General features: G+C 37.8%; 1 protein-coding gene across 2 annotated transcripts in view; it reads left to right on the plus strand.

Annotated features, from left to right (window-relative positions):
• Positions 1-19,095, plus strand: part of abca4a (ATP-binding cassette, sub-family A (ABC1), member 4a) — a 133,672-nt gene that overhangs the window by 101,648 nt on the left and 12,929 nt on the right. For both annotated transcript variants that reach the window (XM_022666636.2, XM_022666637.2), the window contains 7 exons: positions 8,759-8,888; positions 11,847-11,967; positions 13,042-13,104; positions 13,188-13,294; positions 14,306-14,447; positions 15,254-15,388; positions 16,550-16,653. In XM_022666636.2, the coding sequence (XP_022522357.2) occupies positions 8,759-8,888; positions 11,847-11,967; positions 13,042-13,104; positions 13,188-13,294; positions 14,306-14,447; positions 15,254-15,388; positions 16,550-16,653 (802 nt within the window). The remainder of the gene's footprint in view (positions 1-8,758; positions 8,889-11,846; positions 11,968-13,041; positions 13,105-13,187; positions 13,295-14,305; positions 14,448-15,253; positions 15,389-16,549; positions 16,654-19,095) is intronic.

The following is a 19,095-nucleotide window of genomic DNA, read 5'->3' on the forward strand; positions in this document are numbered from 1 at the left end:
GAAATTCACTAATCTGACTCAGTCATGAAGATTTCAGAGGTATATGTAAGCTGCTGAAGTACAGCGTTATAAGGCTTCAGTTAAGTTTTCAGTAAAGTTTCTCCAGCACTAAGGCTGGGTGCAGCAGCATTAGCCGCTAACCACAGCGCTAGCTCTTTTGCTATTCAGAGGTGAGTATATTGGACAGTAGTCTGCGTGTTTACCGTGTTAAAACAAGCTTCATGGGATGAACTGCTAGCTGATAGCGCTCAGGGTTCCTTAGTGTAGCACGCCTTAAGCATCATTTACATCCTGCTAGCACTGCGGCTAGCGTCTAATGCTAATGCTGCTGCACCCAGCCTTAGTGCTGGAGAAACTTCACTGAAAATCACCCTTACTGTACGTCCACACCGAACGCGATAAAATTGCTCTGTGTCGCCTGTCCAACAGACGATGAGTCGCTTGGGGGCGTGTCTCACTCAGAACGTTTTCCAAAGAAAACAAGGGTTCAGCCTCTCTACACAATTCCTAAACATTAAACAGTCGTACAGACGTTTCACAAACAATAAATCTTTATATATTTTATAACTACTATTAAGTACAATTATTTAACATAATTATTTCATATTACAATAAATGGGTTTACTTAAATATAATACATTATTTTCCTTAATGTAGTAAATCATTCTCTCAATATATATTATATAATATATATATATATATATTTGACCATAATTTTAAATATTGTTAACTTAATGTAATAAATAATTCCTTGGATGTAATTAATGTGTTTACTTAAATATATTAAATCATCCACTTGATTTAATAAACAGTCTTTCTCTTGATTTAATAAATAAGTCCCTTAGTTTTAATAAATCTTTAAAATGTAATAAATAATTCCCTCAGATTAAACTAAATTGTTCCAAATTCCATACCTCAGTTTGAATAAATCGTTACGTTAAATGTATTAAATACTTTCTTCAGTTGTAATAAATCGTTATGTTAACTTTAATAAATAATTCCCTTTGTTTTAATAAAAGGTTCTGTTAATTAAAAAAAAAATAGTTGTCATAAATCGTTCTGTTATCTTAATAAATAATTTCCTCAGTTTTAATATATAGTTTTCTATTACCGTATTTTTCGGACTATAAGGCGCACTTAAAAACTTTTAATTTTCACAAAAATTGACAGTGCGTCTTATAATACGGTGCGCCTTTTGTATGGATTTTACTCGTCAGGTTGTAAGGAGCAGTAAACACACACTCCGTGCAGCGTTATAGAGAGATTCAGTGCTATACAGAGTCCAGAGCCGTGCAGCTCCGAGGCTGGAGCAGCAAATAGCATTAGCTAGCTTATTCACTGTTCAGAGATCAGTATTATCTAAATTTTACCCGTCAGGTGTAAGGAGCAGTAAACACACACTCCGTGCAGAGCCGTGCCGCTCCGAGGCTGGAGCAGCAATAGCATTAGCTAGATGCTAACCGCTTAGCTAGCTAGCTTTTTCACTGTTCAGAGATCAGTATTTTCTAAATTTAGCACTTTTAATACTGCTGGAGCAGTATTATTAGAGTTAGATGCTAATCGCTAAGCGTTCACCGTTCAGAGGTGAGTTATCGGCCTGTAAGTCTGTGCTGCTTTGCCTGGCTAGCATTAGCTAGATGCTAAGCGCTAACTCTCTCAGAGGTGAGTTTTATCAGCCTGTAATCTGCTTGTTTACCGTGTTAAAACAAGCTACGGGGGACGAATCGCTAGCTAATATCTCACTGTCTTACCAGAACACGCAGGATTACTCAGTGTAACGCTGTCGTTTAAGTTTGGGTTAACTTTACTAGTTTAGGTGACTAGCTAGCGTGCTAGCGGATAGCTATGCTAACGCTGGTGCAGCAAGCCTTAGTGGACATCTGGAAATCTAAGCTTACTGTAAATAAACTGAAGCACGTTACTCACCCAAATAAACAGTTTTCAGGAGAGGAATCTGTGTAGATTAATATCCAGCACTCGTTTGACTTTGAAAGAGCTAGATTTGTATACTGAGACGCTCCACCGGCAAGCGACCACCCCCGGTGGGGGAAGGGAAACATGGCGCCACCCCTGTTCACTTTGATATAGGCACCCTTTCTAGTGTCACTTAACGCGCCTTATAATGCGATGCGCCCTATGTATGGAAAAATAGCAGAAAATAGGCGTTCTTTGATAGTGCGTCTTATAATACGGTGCGCCTTATAGTCCGAAAAATACGGTAAATAAGGTAATTCTGTAAGGATAGTAGTATAGTGGGGTAGCTGCTGGTATAGTGGAGTATCTTACCTCAGATCAGCTCAGTTCAGTTCTGTTCCCACTCAGGCCGGACACATGAGAATCTGTTTCTGATTGGTAGTCGCCGCTGCACGTCGCTGCTCATTTGCATAAAGTAAAAGTTCTGGTCAACTCTCTCGCGTCGCTTAAACCGCCCACATCGCGTCGCGTCGCCCAGTGTCGCTCGCTCTCATTGAAAATGAATTACTTCCGGCTGCTTTGTCGCTCGCGTCGCGTTCGGTTTGGAAGCACGGTTAGACAAAATATTGCAAATCTAATCTTACTGTAAATGAACAGAAGCTCTTTACTCACCCAAATAAACAGTTTTCAGGAGAGAAATCTGTGTAGATTAACTTCCAGACCTGTGGAATTAGAAGGGAAACATGGAGATACCCTTGTTCCTTACTTGTTGCTTATTGTCGCTTAAAACGTGCCTTATAATCCAGTGCGCATTCAATAGAATCAGAATCAGAAACACTTTATTTCGCCAAGTATGTTACACATACAAGGAATTTGGCTTTTTGAGAGCAACATGTGTGACATGTAACAGTTACACAGACTACTGACAAAGATTACAATATAAAAGAAGGTACAATAAACAATAAATAAAATAAGAATAGAGTTAAAAGTACTAAATGAATAAAGAGCACTGAATAGCAATAGAAACTAAGAGATAAATGAAAATAAAATATAAAAAAATAAAATAAAAAATTTGATTTGTACACATATAAATATAATTGTATCCAAAGATTCTTACGGATGGTTTATGTTAAAGAATGGAGCCACATTCATTTTATCATTGATATATAAATGGATTCCAAACATTAAGCATTGATTCCAACCTCTTGAACCTAATAGTACCCCCCTCCGCCTCCCTCCCCGCCGCTGTCTGGTGAAGTCCTGCCGCCAGCAGCCTCAGCCCAGCCCCTGGCAGGACCCCGGGGCATCTCAGACACGTGCCCCAGCTCCTGGCGTCTCTGCCTGAGGGAAGGAAGCGTCGGTCTGGCCGTGTCCTCACTACAGAGCACCTCCGAGACTCTCGCTGTTCTTAAATATCTCCAGCAGAGCTTTCTCTAAGACCACCCAAAGCCTGTGGCGGCTAATTAGAGCTGTGTGTGTGTTTGTGGCATTTATGCCATAGGCCTGTGGGCATCGGGCTGTTCAGGGGTGCGTTTCCCGTACAACGACGGAGCCTAGCATTGAACTAACGTGGTACGATGCATCGTTAAACTAACTAACATCTGAAGTACGACCGTTTCCTGAAACCATCGTACTTTGTTGGTACCACAGAAGTCTGAACTATGTTGGTTTGAACCACCGTGGTCTTAACTAAGGTGTTTCCAGATGTGTTCGGCCAGACTTTCCCAGCAGAAAACGTGCAAAACTCACAATCTTTAAAATATTATGCCAAAAAATTGTTACAGATTTATTATTTAGGCTATTTATATTGTAATTATCACCAGAACATAACGGACAACAATACTATTAATAAAATAACAATGAACTGCAAGTAAAATGTAGACAATAATTGCTATATATTCATTATTATTTGTAACAGACAGTGTTACTTAAAAAAAAACATACACATATTTGCTATTGCAATATTTTTTTTTAATAAAAAAGTCTTATTAAAATGAGACATGAGAAATGTGTTACTCAGTGGTTCAGCAGAGCGCCTACGACGTGCAGCGCGCGGTGTTCTGTCGAATTGTGCAACCCATCGAGATGTGCTTCTCAACACCAGCGCCCATGCGTGGAAACATTTTTTATTTATTTATTGTTTTTTTATGGTAATTCTGTTATTTTGGTTGCATTAAACAACCAGAAACCCCTTGCCATTATTTCAGAGTATTACAAATGCGTAAATGACATCTGATGATAATGAAAGTAATTATAAGTTAGCAATAATAAAAAAATAAGGTTTATAATCACCCTAATAACCCTAAACTGTCTCCTGATATTTTGATTCAGGCTTTCCAAATATTCTACCGAAAGCATGTTTAAATATGGGGCTTTTTCTAGCAATTTTATATTTAAAAATTAAATATGCACTAGGATAATACGGTTTGACAGGGTAGCAAAACTCGACAGACACTGGATGGAAGCCTAGTTCGAATCCCAGTCGTGGTTTTATTCTCTTAATGTTTTATTTCATAATGGCAATTAATGTTATTATTTTTTACATATCTATTAATGTAGCCTACATATTGCTACGTATTTCCTGTAATATATTATTTAACAAATACTAATTGATAACATTTGTATAGGCCTAGAAACACGTTGTATTGGCTAAATAATAAATTTTCTTTATTCACACTCTGTCTGGCCCTGTTACCTCCAGAGGATAATTAGGTCATTCAAAACACCTGCTTATTGCATATCTTATTCACAGAGTGCATATAGCACAATGGGTTTAAAAAAATAACTATTAACTATTTCATAAATGTTCACAGCACAAGTTATCTTTACTCAAGAGATGCCTGCTTGAATAATTGGCATACATCTTTCCAAGACTGTAAAATACATTTTAGCTAAAGAGCACTTCTCTTTTCACTACACTGAATTCATGTTTGCCAAATAAAGCTAAATGTTAAAGACATACATTAAAAAAAGGACTGAATTGTATTATTTTACCTGGGCGCACATTGGTAAAAGTGAAGTGGCTCAATTAATGTAATAAACACAAACATTAAAAAGAAATAGGTACTTTTGATATCTTAAATCCTCGTGCAGCAATATTAATGTGATTTATCAGCTTTCTGAATCCTACCGTCCATCGTCTGCACTAACCACCAGGAACTAAGCTCCTAACGACAGGTCTAGAGCTGTAGTTGGAACGACGCAGCTGAACCACGGTAGTTGCGAACATTCGCTGGAACTACGGTTCTGGGAAACACCTGAGTAGCTTAACTAAGGTTCGCACTATATAAGTTACTAACGTGGTTACCTCCATAGTTCCAACTACGCTTTTGGGAAACACCTGCGTCGCAGCTGCATCGTCCAGACTATGTAAGTTGCTAACGTAGTTAGCAACTGAGCTTTTGGGAAACGTACCCCAGAACGGCAGTGTGCTTGTTTTTATGATTCTCAGAGGCTGAGAATAAATATTAATTTTATTTTTTTTAATGTAGGAACTGCTCACAGAAACGGTGCAGGTCTGAGAGCTTAGACTCTACCGTTAAATCGTTTAGAAAATCTTTATGTAGGAAAGTGAAGGGGAGTGGTCACAGAATGGTTTAGTGAGTATTAAAATGATGCTAAAATACTACCAAAATACCACTTGGGAGATAGCTGGTTCGAATCCCAGTCATGCAGCTTGCCATCAGCTGCCGGAGCCCTGAGAGATGGAAAGAATTCTGTGATCTGATCATCCACCACTGTTGTTTTCCCTGAACATCTAGGCCTTTTTGAGTTCCCAGGCTCACCACTGCACTCTTTTCCCAGAATGCCTCAAACTTTTAATTTCACCACACTTGACATTTCTATATATCTGTATCTTATTTAAGAGTTGAGTTAGGAGGAGTAAGTTTTGCATTTAGACCACAGTTAACTCAATATACTCAATACTATACTCAAACTTTCCGTAGTCTTTTCAGCTTTTAGTATTTTTCTCTTTTATTTTAGGTTTATGTAGTTTTATCAGGTACATTTACCCTGCTTTAAGTTTTTGAATCTCTTTTTTTATTTGGCTTGTTTTTCAGCTTTTCTCTAGTTATAGTAAAGTTTGCTCCTCTGTAAAGCTGCAGCACTGAGCTGCTGTGTGGCTGAGTTTTATAAGCGGAGTGCAGCAGGTGAATCTAATCAGCACTAATTAGAGCTGGAGCTTCTGGAAGGTGCAGTTCTGAGAGCTGCTGTTGCTCCTCACCCTACTGGAGACTGAGAGGAAAGACTGACCCAGTAAATCCTGCTTTAAAAATTAAGTCAGCTAATGTTTTAACCTCTTAACTATTGACAACAGATATTTTGACCATAGTTTAGACCACAGTTAACTCATCTACTCAAACGTTTTATGGTTTCTTTTAAAATTTCAGTTATTTTCTCTTTTATTTTATTTTGTATTTTAATCAGGTATATTTTCCCTGTTTTCAGCTTTTCTTTAGTTAAACTAAAGTTTGCTCCTCTGTAAAGCTGCAGCACTGAGCTGCTGTGTGCTGAGGTATATAAGCAGAGTGCAGCAGGTGAATCTAATCAGCACTAATTAGAGCTGGAGCTTCTGGAAGAAGAGCTGCTGCTGTTGCTCACCCTACTGGAGACTGAGGGAAAGAGCCCTTAAATCTTACTTTAAAAATAAAAAAAGACCCCGAAACTTACTCCTCTGCTCCTCTGCGATCCAGAAACTGATTTGTTGGCACATCATTCTACCTGTCCAAATAAACTGAAAAAGGGGCTTAAAATCCTCCTCAAAGCTTCTTACAGCAGAGGATACACTGGAAAAACCTAACCAGGAACTTTTCTAAAGATTTTGGAATGACATCACTGTGGCCACGCCCCCAAAACATATGTTTAAATAATACATTATTTAATATATGTATATATATTTTTATTTGTGTAGAAATGTAGAAATAATACAACTTTTTAAAAACAATTACATGACTGTAGAAAAAATATAAAATCACTTATTTTGAAAAATAAAAAGAGAGATAAATAAAATAAAATAAAATAAAAATGTAGGGAAATGAGGAGGAAGAATTGAGGAGGAGTAGGAGAAGAAGAGGAGGAAGTGAGGAGAGGAAGAGCAGGAAGTAGGAAAAGAGGAGAAGGAGAAGTAGTAAAAGTTTCTGGCTGAGTTTAGACCACAGTTAACTAATCAACAAATTTTAATAGTTTCTTTCCATATTTCTTTTATTTTTCTTTTATTTTATGTTTTAAGTATATTTTCTCTGTTTGGGTCTTTGAAACTCTTTTTTTTTTTTCTTTTAGTTTTTACTAGTTATAGTAAAGTTTGCTCCTCTGTAAAGCTGCAGCACTGAGCTGCTGTGTGGCTGAGTTTTACAAGCAGAGAGCAGCAGGTGAATCTAATCAGCACTAATTAGAGCTGGAGCTTCTGGAAGGTTGACAACAGATATTTTGAATGTAGGCAAGACATTTTTTTTTCTATAGCACCTTTTGTACACAGTGGCAATGCAAGAAATTAAAGCAGCACTAAACCATATATAAAATGTATTTTCCCATTAGTAGCTGAAATGTGTTCCTTTCAAAAAAAAAAAAAAATCTTACCTTAAAAAAACGCTACTGTATTGGTAATTTCTGCCTCTGCAGCACCCTCTCAGGTTTAACTGTGCTATAGGCGAGGATGATGTTTCCTTGTACTTTGATATGCAGACACATCACAATATGCAGATCAGTTAATCAGTAATACCGCCCCCCCTGCTGACATGCAACCATCCGCGTCTCACTGCTGCTGCAGCTCAGCCAATTAGCTCTCCTACGGTGGCTGAGAAAGCCCAACGCAGTGCAAATTGAAAAGCGCTGCAAAAGCACAAAACACATCCATCAAAATTACAACACAGGCGCAGCAAATAGAAAAACGCGCTGCAAAAAGAAAAACGCGCTGCAAATAGAAAAACGCGCTGCAAATAGAAAAACGCGCTGCAAATAGAAAAACGCGCTGCAAAAAGAAAAACGCGCTGCAAATAGAAAAACGCGCTGCAAAAAGAAAAACGCGCTGCAAATAGAAAAACGCGCTGCAAATAGAAAAACGCGCTGCAAATAGAAAAACGCGCTGCAAATAGAAAAACGCGCTGCAAATACAACCACAACACAACGGAAGTGAGTCACAACGGAATTTTCCCGGGGGACCTTAAAAGATGCTGTACCAGCTGTGTACAAAGGACAATAAGTGGCAAACAAGCTTCTGAAAAGTAAGTTATGTTTATTACCTGTGATTACCACGGTTGTGTGCATATTATTAAAAGTTCTGCTTCACAAAACGCCTTGTGTGCCACTTATTGTCCTTTGTACACATAGTGAAGTCCGAGACGTTACTGAAGACGCAGCTTAGCTGGTACAGTATCTTTTAAGGTCCCCCGGGAAAATTCCGTTGTGTTGTGACTCACTTCCGTTGTGTTGTGGTTCTATTTGCAGCGCGTTTTTCTATTTGCAGCGCGTTTTTCTATTTGCAGCGCGTTTTTCTATTTGCAGCGTGTTTTTCTATTTGCTGCGCCTGTGTTGTAATTTTGATGGATGTGTTTTGTGCTTTTGCAGCGCTTTTCAATTTGCACTGCGTTGGGCTTTCTCAGCCACCGTACTCTCCCTTATGCACCGCCCCTAAACCCTGAGGGAGGAGTCAGTTAAAATCAGGGGGTTTAGTAACACTTTAGACAAACAAAAAGGACAAAAAAAATGTAAAAATACAACAACAAAAGACATTTTTAAAATAAATAAAACCTCTACTAGTATTCTATATATTGTTACCCATATTAAAATGTTTTTTTTTTTTTTTTTATGCATGCCTGCTTGCTGATCTTCCGCTCTGTTGTTGTAGGAGAGGATTACAGTCTGGATCCCTTCAGCTGGAACTTTGTGGGGAAGAACGTGGTGTGCATGGCTGCAGAGGGATTCATCTACTTCATCCTCAACATCCTCATCCAGTACAGGTTCTTCCTGGAGCACTGGTGAGAAAACACTGTTTTATATATATTTATAAAATATTATAATCAAAACTTATGGATTTCAAAAGATCCTCTCTTTAGGGTCACATTTACATGAATCACACTGTTAAAGATGGCCACCGTGGTGCTGAGTGGTCCAGTGGTCTAATGCGCTGCCACTATGAACGGGAGGTCACAGGTTCGAATCCTGTTTATGTAGCTCTGCCATCAGCTGTCGGCGTCCAGAGGGAGAACAATTGTGTAGATGGCGCTCTTTTGTCATTATGATCAAGGGTGATGTGGATGAGCACATGGCTGAATCTGTGAGCTGATGTATCAGAACCGAGTTGCTGTGCTTTCCTCCGAGCGTTAGCAATGTGATTCTAATCGTCCCTTATTCAAGGGACTGTTCAAAAAGAGGTGGAGTCTGACTTCACATGTATCGAAGAAGGCATGTGCTTCTCACAAAAGGGTGGAACGATTGGATAGCCAAATTGGAAGAAAATGTAAAAAAAAAAAGAAATAAATCTTCATCTGTCAAGCCATTATTATCTTATGGGGCCAGTTGTTCAGAGGTAATCTGATCGGATTTTGGTTATCAGATTGGATCAAATCTGGAAAACGGGTTGTTCAAAAGGAAAAGAAGCATTCTGAAATCGGATCAGATCACGTAATCCAATCCTAGTTTGTAAATGGATCAAACCTTCAGTTTCTGTTGTTCAAAACTTTTCAGTAGGATTTGGATAACTTTGATCCAAAAAAACAGGATTACCCTGATCCCAACAAGGGGTAGGATTTCAAGGTGGATTTCAGGAAGTAAATGTGGTAAAACTTTAAAATCAAAGTTTTAAAGTAAAAAAAATACATTTGTACAATTTAGTGTATATACATTTACTTCTATTTTGCACTTGACCTGTTTAACCGTTACAGTGATAAAGTAGACATTGGCTACCAATTAAGCCTTTTTCTATAGTAAAATAAAAATAAAAACAATCTTGACCCCATTAAATAATCCCCCCAAAAGATTTCAATAACAAACAAAAATAATATATTCATTTTTTCATCTACGTCACTGTCATTCATCACTGTATATTAATGTCAAAGAAACATTTATCAGATATGAAGCTGTCAAAAATAATTTCGAACAATTGAAAAGAACACCAGAGTTTGTTCTGGTTCTTCAACAGGCTCAGGTGCATCATGAACATCACAGAGAGGGACATTGCGTCTGGTAGCAACATTGGGCAGGACAATACATGCAAGTGTTATGTTGCATGCTCCCTGTGGTTCGACTCGCAAATAGTTAAGGCATGCAAAGCGTCTCTGCAGAACGCTCAACTGCTCGTATTGTTTTGCAATAAGCAGTATCTTGTTACTGCAAGAAAAGGAGTCATCAACCCCTGTTGGTTCTTCTATCTGTTTTTTACATAGCTGGTAATCCGGATTAGGTAATCCTGAAAACTGTGTTTCTGGATCAGGTTGATCCAATCCAATATTGCTTTGAAAAACTGGCTTAAAAGTAAGACAGATCACCTGATCCTGGATAGCAAAAAATGTGATTACCAAATCTGGATAATTTTGATCCGGATTACATTTTTTGAACAACTGGCCCATGAATATATCCATACTTTTGACACACCCTGTGTGCACCAATCAGCCACTTTTTATTTTACGTGCACATTTTTACTATGTAGTTATTTTGCACTAAACAAATTTTTATTTATTTAGACTAAAAAGTTTACATTTTTGTATATTTCTTTGTGTGTCCTGATTAAAATACTGAAAGGCATAGGCTGCTCTGAGTGTCAGGTGTTTAGTATCTACATGTATCCTAGAGGTGTGATTATTGATTATCAAGAAAAACAAAATAAATCCGCCTGATGCTGTTTCTCCATGTATTTTATTAAAGTAATAATCAATAATCCATGTAATTAACTATACATCATCAATATTCTTATGCTTTCTTATAACACGCTAGTCTATCAATTTTTGAAAATATATCTTAGGTGTGAATATTACGGTGGCCGAGAAAGCCCAACGCAGTGCAAATTGAAAAGCGCTGCAAAAGCACAAAACACATCCATCAAAATTACAACACAGGCACTGCAAATAGAAAAACGCGCAGCAAATAGAAAAACGCGCTGCAAATACAACCACAACACAACGTAAGTGAGTCACAACACAACAGAATTTTCCCGGGGGACCTTAAAAGGTACTGTACCAGCTAAGCTGCGTCTTCAGTAACGTCTCGGACTTCACTATGTGTACAAAGGACAATAAGTGGCAAACAAGGCGTTTTGTGAAGCAGAACTTTTAATAATATGCACACAACCGTGGCAATCACAGGTAATAAACATAACTTACTTTTCAGAAGCTTGTTTGCCACTTATTGTCCTTTGTATACAGCTGGTACAGCATCTTTTAAGGTCCCCCGGGAAAATTCCGTTGTGTTGTGACTCACTTCCGTTGTGTTGTGGTTGTATTTGCAGCGCGTTTTTCTATTTGCTGCGCCTGTGTTGTAATTTTGATGGATGTGTTTTGTGATTTTGCCGCGCTTTTCAATTTGCACTGCGCTGGGCTTTCTCGGCCACCGTAGAATATATTTGAAAAGTCTATATATTCAAAAATAAGTAAAACAAACAAAAAAAAAAAAACAGGCGTTTGGTAAAATTGAGCTATACATGATCAGTTCCAGAAAAATATAAATTATAATATAATTCTGCTTCCTTTTACACTTTAAATGATTATATTTTTGAGCAGCCGTATGTCTTCTGGAGTAAAAGAGATCAGGGCATGTGTCTGTCTGATATAATTACTGTGTTATAAGACCTGAAAGAGGAACTTTTCCCGCCGTTATGATAGCAAAGACACGGTCACGCCCTAAATCAAGCTGAAAGGTTGTGTTATCTAAGCTCACTGGTAGGTACATTTTTTCTCTGTTTTATGGTAAATATAATCCCTGTTTGTGCTCGTGGTTAACAGGATGCCGGACAGTAAGAAGCCGCTGATAGTGGACGAGGATCTGGACGTGGCTAAAGAGAGGGACAGGATCTACAGAGGAGGAAGCAGCAGTGATATCCTGCACATCAGAGACCTGTCTAAAGTACAGTACAGCTCCAAACCCCATAAAACAGAGAGACAGCTGTTTATCTCTCTCTCTCTCTTTCTAGAGAAACATGTCTGATAGTCTAATAGTTTTTCTTCCATACAGCATTCAATTAGAATAGAAGAATAAAATAGAATAGAATAGATTTTATTGTCCACAATGAGGAAATTTTTTCTTTGATCGTCGTTGATTAGCTTTTAATGTTGAAATCTTGTTTTTCTTGTTTTATTTGGGCTTTTAATTGATCTATATCGTCGCTGTCCAATGAAAAACAAGTATCTCCAAAACAGCAACTTTACAGGAGAGACAAAAAATCTTTTTAACTTTCAATGGAAGTCAATGTAAAAATGCTTTATTTCAGGTAATTTTGAAGAGTTTCTATTGGTCCATTTATCCATAAATTATGGCACAGTGTAAGAGACAGTTCGTCTGTTTAAATTATGTAGTAAACTAAAAATCGACAATATAGTTTTAATAGTAGCAATGCTTTTTATTGCAAATATAACTTAAAAATCACAATTAATGCTTTTTTTTAGTTTTACAATCCCTGATTTAGTAACTTCTGTTAAAACTAAACTAATATGCAGCTTCCTTATATGATTTTGAGATGGACACCTCCTAAAATAATTTAATGACTCATTGTATCTCAGATTTTTAGGAAACACAAAAACATTTGACATTTTAGATTTTAACATTTTAGCATTTCTAGCTTGTGTTATTGATTTAGCTGTTTTATATCTGACTAAAATTCAGACTAAAGACAATTAAACTCAATAATAATACTAAAGCACTAAACAGCTGTACAAAACTTAAAGCCTATTGTCTTCATTAATAAGAAATAAAGTTTATATTATAGTAAAAATCTAGTAATTAACTGATTGGGACGAGTCCTAAATGGTAGAGATTAGTCCAGTGAAGGAGCCTAGTCTTGAAAAGCTATTAAAAATCACATTTTATTTATTTTTTATTTTTAGGTCATTATCCTAAAGGGGTAGGGGCAAATACATTTTTATATATAATAAGAATAAGAACTGGTTTTAATGAAATCTTCTCTTTCTTCTCCTCTCCCAGACGTACTCTGGGGGGACGAAGCCTGCGGTGGACAGGATCTGTGTGGGAGTGTCTCCAGGAGAGGTAAAATGGAACAGAGGTCCTGCTCTTGCTCTCAGTCAGGCAGGATGTCCTGTAGCTCTAATTGAGTTGTGTTTCTTCTTTAGTGCTTTGGGCTTCTGGGAGTAAACGGCGCTGGGAAAACAACCACCTTCAAAATGCTCACTGGGGACATCGACGTGAGCTCGGGCGAGGCAGCCATCACGGGTTATAGGTAACATCATGTGTAGAAAACCATGTGCTGGCTTTCCCTTTTCTATTATTGCATAAGTGCATCCAGTGCTGGACAATGGATACAATGTGTATGTGTTGATGTGTCTTTAATAAGCAGTACAGTGTTATAAAGTAGTTCCAGTTTAAAGTATAAAGTTTCTCTAGCAGAATTAGCATTAGCTATGAACTGCGCTAAGCGCTAGCTCTTTTGCCGTTCAGAGGTGAGTATATCGGGACGAAGCGCTAACTGATATCGTTGTGACTTACCGGAACACGCAGAGTGTAGCGCTGTTGGGAAGCATTTACTAGCAGTAACTGCAGCTCATGCTAATGCTGCTGCACCCAGCCTTAGTGGAAATCTGGAAATCTAATCTTACTGTAAATAAATGGAACTGCTTTACTCACCCAAATAAACAGTTTTCAGGAGAGAAATCTGTGTAGATTAACATCCAGCACTCGTTTGTCTTTAAAAGAAAATGTTTTTTTAAAGATTTACAGTTTTGTTCACTTAGCTTAGCTGCTGAATTAGAAGGACTACATGCCGACACCCCTGTTCCTTACTAGTGTCCCATAATGTGACTTTTAATCAGGTGCATAATCTTTATAGTGCGGAAATAAATTTAATCACTGTAATTTAAATTTGATAATAAATATTTGTATAATATATTGTATAATTATACTAGAAAATTTAAATATCCTTAACAAATGGCTCAGTCGTGTGAAGTATGGGGTATGAGGTAATGTCCATACATTATACAATTTATTAATAGTAATTATTGCTCAAGTTATTTTCATATGAATATAAAAATGTACAAATTTTAAAAACTAGAACTTTGAAAAGCTGAATTAAGGAAATAAAATAAGTACAAACAACTGTATTTAAGTAAAACAAGATATGTGATTCATTTCACCTCATTTTTTTATTAATTTGATACTCCTAATGGTTTAATAGATGCATAGTAGATGTTCACACCCATTTCCTACTGATTTACTGTGTCTGTTCCTCCTCCAGCATCCTGACAAATATCCTGGATGTGTATCACAACATGGGTTACTGCCCCCAGTTTGATGCCATAGATGATCTACTGACTGGCAGAGAACATCTTCATCTCTATGCACGACTCAGAGGAGTCCCGGAGTCTGAGATCAGCAGGGTGACACTCTCTCCCATCTCTCCTCATCTGCTCTCTCTCTCTCTCTCTCTCTCTCTCTCTCTCTCTCTCTCAGTTCATTTTTTCTCCATGTACATAATATACCTGTCCTTTATAGGGGTGTAAGAAAGTACGTATTTAGTTATATCTAAATGCCATATAATTGTAAAATTTATACAGCTCTGGAAATAAATAAGAGAGCACTTAAAAATTATTTCTTTAAATTTTACCAAATTGTAAACTTCTGGAATATAATCAAGAGGAAGATGGATGATCACAAACCATCAAACCACCAAACTGAACTGCTTGAATTTTTTGCACCAGGAGTAAAGCAGCATAAAGTTATCCAAAAGCAGTGTGTAAGACTGGTGGAGGAGAACATGATGCCAAGATGCAAAAAATGAAAACTGTGATTAAAAACCAGGATTATTCCACCAAATATTGATTTCTGAACTCTTAAAACTTTATGAATATGAACTTGTTTGTTTTCTTTGCATTATTTGAGGTCTGAAAGCTCTGCATCTTTTTTGTTATTTTCTGCAAATTAATGCTCTGAATTACTATTTTTATTTGCAATTCGGGAGAAATGTTGTCTGTAGTTTATAGAATAAAACAACAATGTTCATTTTACTCAAACATAAACCTATAAATAGCAAAATCAGAGAAACTGATTCAGAAACTGAAGTGCTCTCCATTTTTTCCAGAGCTGTATGTGTAAATCTAGCTATACATCGTGTATAATAATTTTATCTTTGTCTGTCTTTTCTTTCTGTCTCACTCTCTGGTGTCTGGACTCTGGTCTGGTGTAGGTGGCTGAGTGGGGGATTCAGAAGCTGGGTCTGTCTCAGTACGCAGGTTATGGTGCAGGAACCTACAGCGGGGGAAACAAACGCAAGCTTTCCACTGCAATCGCCATGATCGGCTGCCCTGCTCTCGTACTGCTGGTCTGTAATCTACTCATGTGTTTGTTACTAACCAATAAGAATATGGGTTTATAATAGGGGTCTGCAGGGCATCATGATTGTAATATCCATTAATACAACATTTCTTTAGAGGGAAGTGATTGTCTGTCATGTTTATCGTATTTTTTGCACTATAATCCACACTTAAAATTATTTTATTTTCCTAAAAATTGTTGGTGCACCTTATAATCTGGTGCATTTTATGTATAAATTCTATCAGTCAGGTATTAAGGAGCAGTAAAGCCACTCTGCTGAATACAGAGTTATACAAGAGTTTTAGCTAGCTGTTCAGAGGTGAGTATTATCGACCTGTAGCCTGCTGCTAACCCTGGATAGCACTGGTGGAGCAGCATTAACCATCTGACTGTAGTCTGCGCATTTCATGGCTAGCTAATATAACCCTGGTTTAAAAGAACACTCAGGATTCCTCTGTGTAGCACTGTCGGGTGGCATTTACTAGCTCTAACTGCAGCTAGCGGTTAGCTGCTAATGCTGCTGCACCCAGCCTTAGTGGAAATCTGGAATAACTGGAAGGGCTTTATTCTGTAACAAGGAGGAGGAGGCCGGATGCAAATGCAAGTCATATTTATTTTTAGACATAACAAAAAAGCAAACCAAAAACTGAGACAAAGTAAACACTTAAAGACTATAAAACAAAAGATAAACTAGGTCTTGAGAAGCAAGGAACAAAACACTATAAAGATAACAAACCAGAACTGTAGACCAAAATAACAAACACACGGGACAAGGTCAAACAAAAAGCGCGACAGAGAACAAAGGATCACATGAGGTATTTATACACAGGCACACACTAGGGACACCTGTGGAAGTAATGAGGGGGCGGAGTTACAAATGAGACACAAGGTGACAACACTAATGGCTTGGGCAGGGCTAGGGCGGGGCTAGGGCGGAGACAGAACAATAACAAAACAATGCCATGTGCTCAAAAAAGCACATGGCTGGAAACACAAGACAGGAAAACAGGGCAGGAGCACAGAAAACCAAAAGAAGGAAAAACACAGGACAGACACAGGCTAATATGTGACAATTCACCCGAATAAACAGTTTTCAGGAGTGTTTCCATTCAGTCCTGACAGTCTATTATCATTGTGTGGGTGTTTGTGGGTGTTTATGAATGAGCAGGACGAACCGACCACTGGGATGGACCCCCACTCCCGACGCTTCCTGTGGAAGTCTATAATGAGTGTGATTCAGGACGGGAGGGCTGTGGTTCTCACATCTCACAGGTAAAAAAAAAAAAAAAAAAAACACACCTGACCTTTAACTTTACCTTTAACTTTGTATAAAAAAGTGAGCACTTCAGTTTCTGAATCAGTTTCTCTGATTTTGCTGTTTATAGGTTTATGTTTGAATAAAATGAACATTGTTGTTTTATTCTATAAACTACAGACAACATTTCTCCCAAATTCCTAATAAAAATATTTTAGTCATTTAGAGCATTTATTTACAGAAAATGAAAAATGACTGAAATAATAAAGAAAATATACAGAGCTTTCAGACCTCAAATAATGCAAAGAAAACAACAAGTTCATATTCATAAAGTAGTTTTAAGAGTTCAGAAATCAATATTTTGGAATAACCCTGGCTGGTTTTTAATCACAGTTTTTTCATGCATCTTGGCATCATGCTCTCCTCCACCAGTCTTACACACTGCTTTTGGATAACTTTATGCTGCTTTACTCCTGGTGCAAACATTCAAGCAGTTCAGTTTGGTGGTTTGATGGTTTGTGATCATCCATCTTTCTCTTGATTATATTCCAGAGGATTTCAATTTGGTAAAATCAAAGAAACTCATCTTTTAAGTGGTCTCATTTTTTTGTACAGATACAGTTGTGGTCAAAAGTTTACATACACTTGTAAAAAAACATAATGTTATGGCTGTCTTGAGTTTTCAATAAGTTCTACAACTCTTATTTTTCTGTGATAGAGTGATCGGAACACATACATGTTTGTCACAAAAAACAGTCATAAAATTTGGTTCTTTCATAAATTTATTATGGGTCTGCTGAAAATGTCACCAAATCTGCTGGGTCAAAAATATACATACAGCAACATTAGTATTTGGTTACATGTCCCTTGGCCATTTTCACGGCAACTAGGTGCTTTTGGTAGCCATCCACAAGCTCCTGGCAAGCTTCAGGTCGAATGTTTGACCACGCTTCTTGACAGAATTGGTGCAGTTCAGCTAAATGTGATGGTTTTCTTGCATGAACCCGTTTCTTTAGCACTGTCCACATGTTCTCAATGGGGTTTAAGTCAGGACTTTGGGAAGGCCATTCTAAAACCTTAATTCTAGCCTGGTTTAGCCATTCCTTTACCACTTTTGATGTGTGTTTTGGGTCATTGTCTTGTTGGAACACCCAACTGCGCCCAAGACCCAACCTTCGGGCTGATGGTTTTAAGTTTTCCTGCAGAATTTGGAGGTAATCCTCCTTCTTCATTATCCCATTTACTTTCTGCAAAGAACCAGTTCCACTGGCAGCAAAACATCCCCAGAGCATAATACTACCACCACCATGCTTGACAGTAGGCATGGTGTTCCTGGGATTAAAGGCCTCACCTTTTCTCCTCCAAACATATTGCTGGGTGTTGTGGCCAAACAGCTCAATTTTTGTTTCGTCTGACCAGAGAACTTTCCTCCAGAAGGTTTTATCTTTGTCCATGTGATCAGCAGCAAACTTCAGCCGAGTCTTAAGGTGCCTTTTCTGGAGCAAGGGCTTCTTTCTTGCACGGCAGCCTCTCAGTCCATGGCGATGTAAAACACGCTTGACTGTGGAGACTGACACCTGTGTTCCATCAGCTTCCAAATCCTTGCAGACCTGCTTCTTGGTGATTCTTGGTTGACTCTTGACCATCCTGACCAATCTCCTCTCGGCAGCATGTGATAGCTTGCGTTTTCTTCCTGATCGTGGCAGTGACACAACTGTTCCATGCACTTTATACTTGCGTATAATTGTCTGCACAGTTGCTCTTGGGACCTGTAGCTGCTTTGAAATGGCTCCAAGTGACTTCCCTGACTTGTTCAAGTCAATAATTCGCTTTTTCAGATCCACACTGAGTTCCTTTGACTTTCCCATTGTAGCTTTTGTAGCTGAGTCTAATCACTGGGTCAAATGAGCCCTATTTAAATGGGCTCATGAGAAGTCAACAGCTGTAGTCAATCAGAATCACTTACAAGAAGTGAAGAGGCCATGACATGAAGCTAATTTGATTGACACAACTCGCTACATCACCAAAATTGACAAATTTTGTTGCTGTATATTTTTGACCCAGCAGATTTGGTGACATTTTCAGCAGACCCATAATAAATTTATGAAAGAACCAAATTTTATGACTGTTTTTTGTGACAAACATGTATGTGTTCCGATCACTCTATCACAGAAAAATAAGAGTTGTAGAACTTATTGAAAACTCAAGACAGCCATAACATTATGTTTTTTTACAAGTGTATGTAAACTTTTGACCACAACTGTATATAGCAATATTGAGAAACTAGGATTTCGGCCAGATTCTAGCAAAAGGCAATGATACAGCATGTCATTAAATAAAAAAATAAACTCAAAATTAACAATAATGGGCAGATATAATCAGTCTCTGACAGATCATAAAAATGAGAACATAAAAATGTCTCATAAGATTTTCAAAAGAACTCCAGCTGGTTAGAATCC

This window comes from Astyanax mexicanus, chromosome 6 (assembly GCF_023375975.1).
Source record: "Astyanax mexicanus isolate ESR-SI-001 chromosome 6, AstMex3_surface, whole genome shotgun sequence".
In the NCBI taxonomy this organism is placed as follows: Eukaryota; Metazoa; Chordata; class Actinopteri; order Characiformes; family Acestrorhamphidae; genus Astyanax; species Astyanax mexicanus.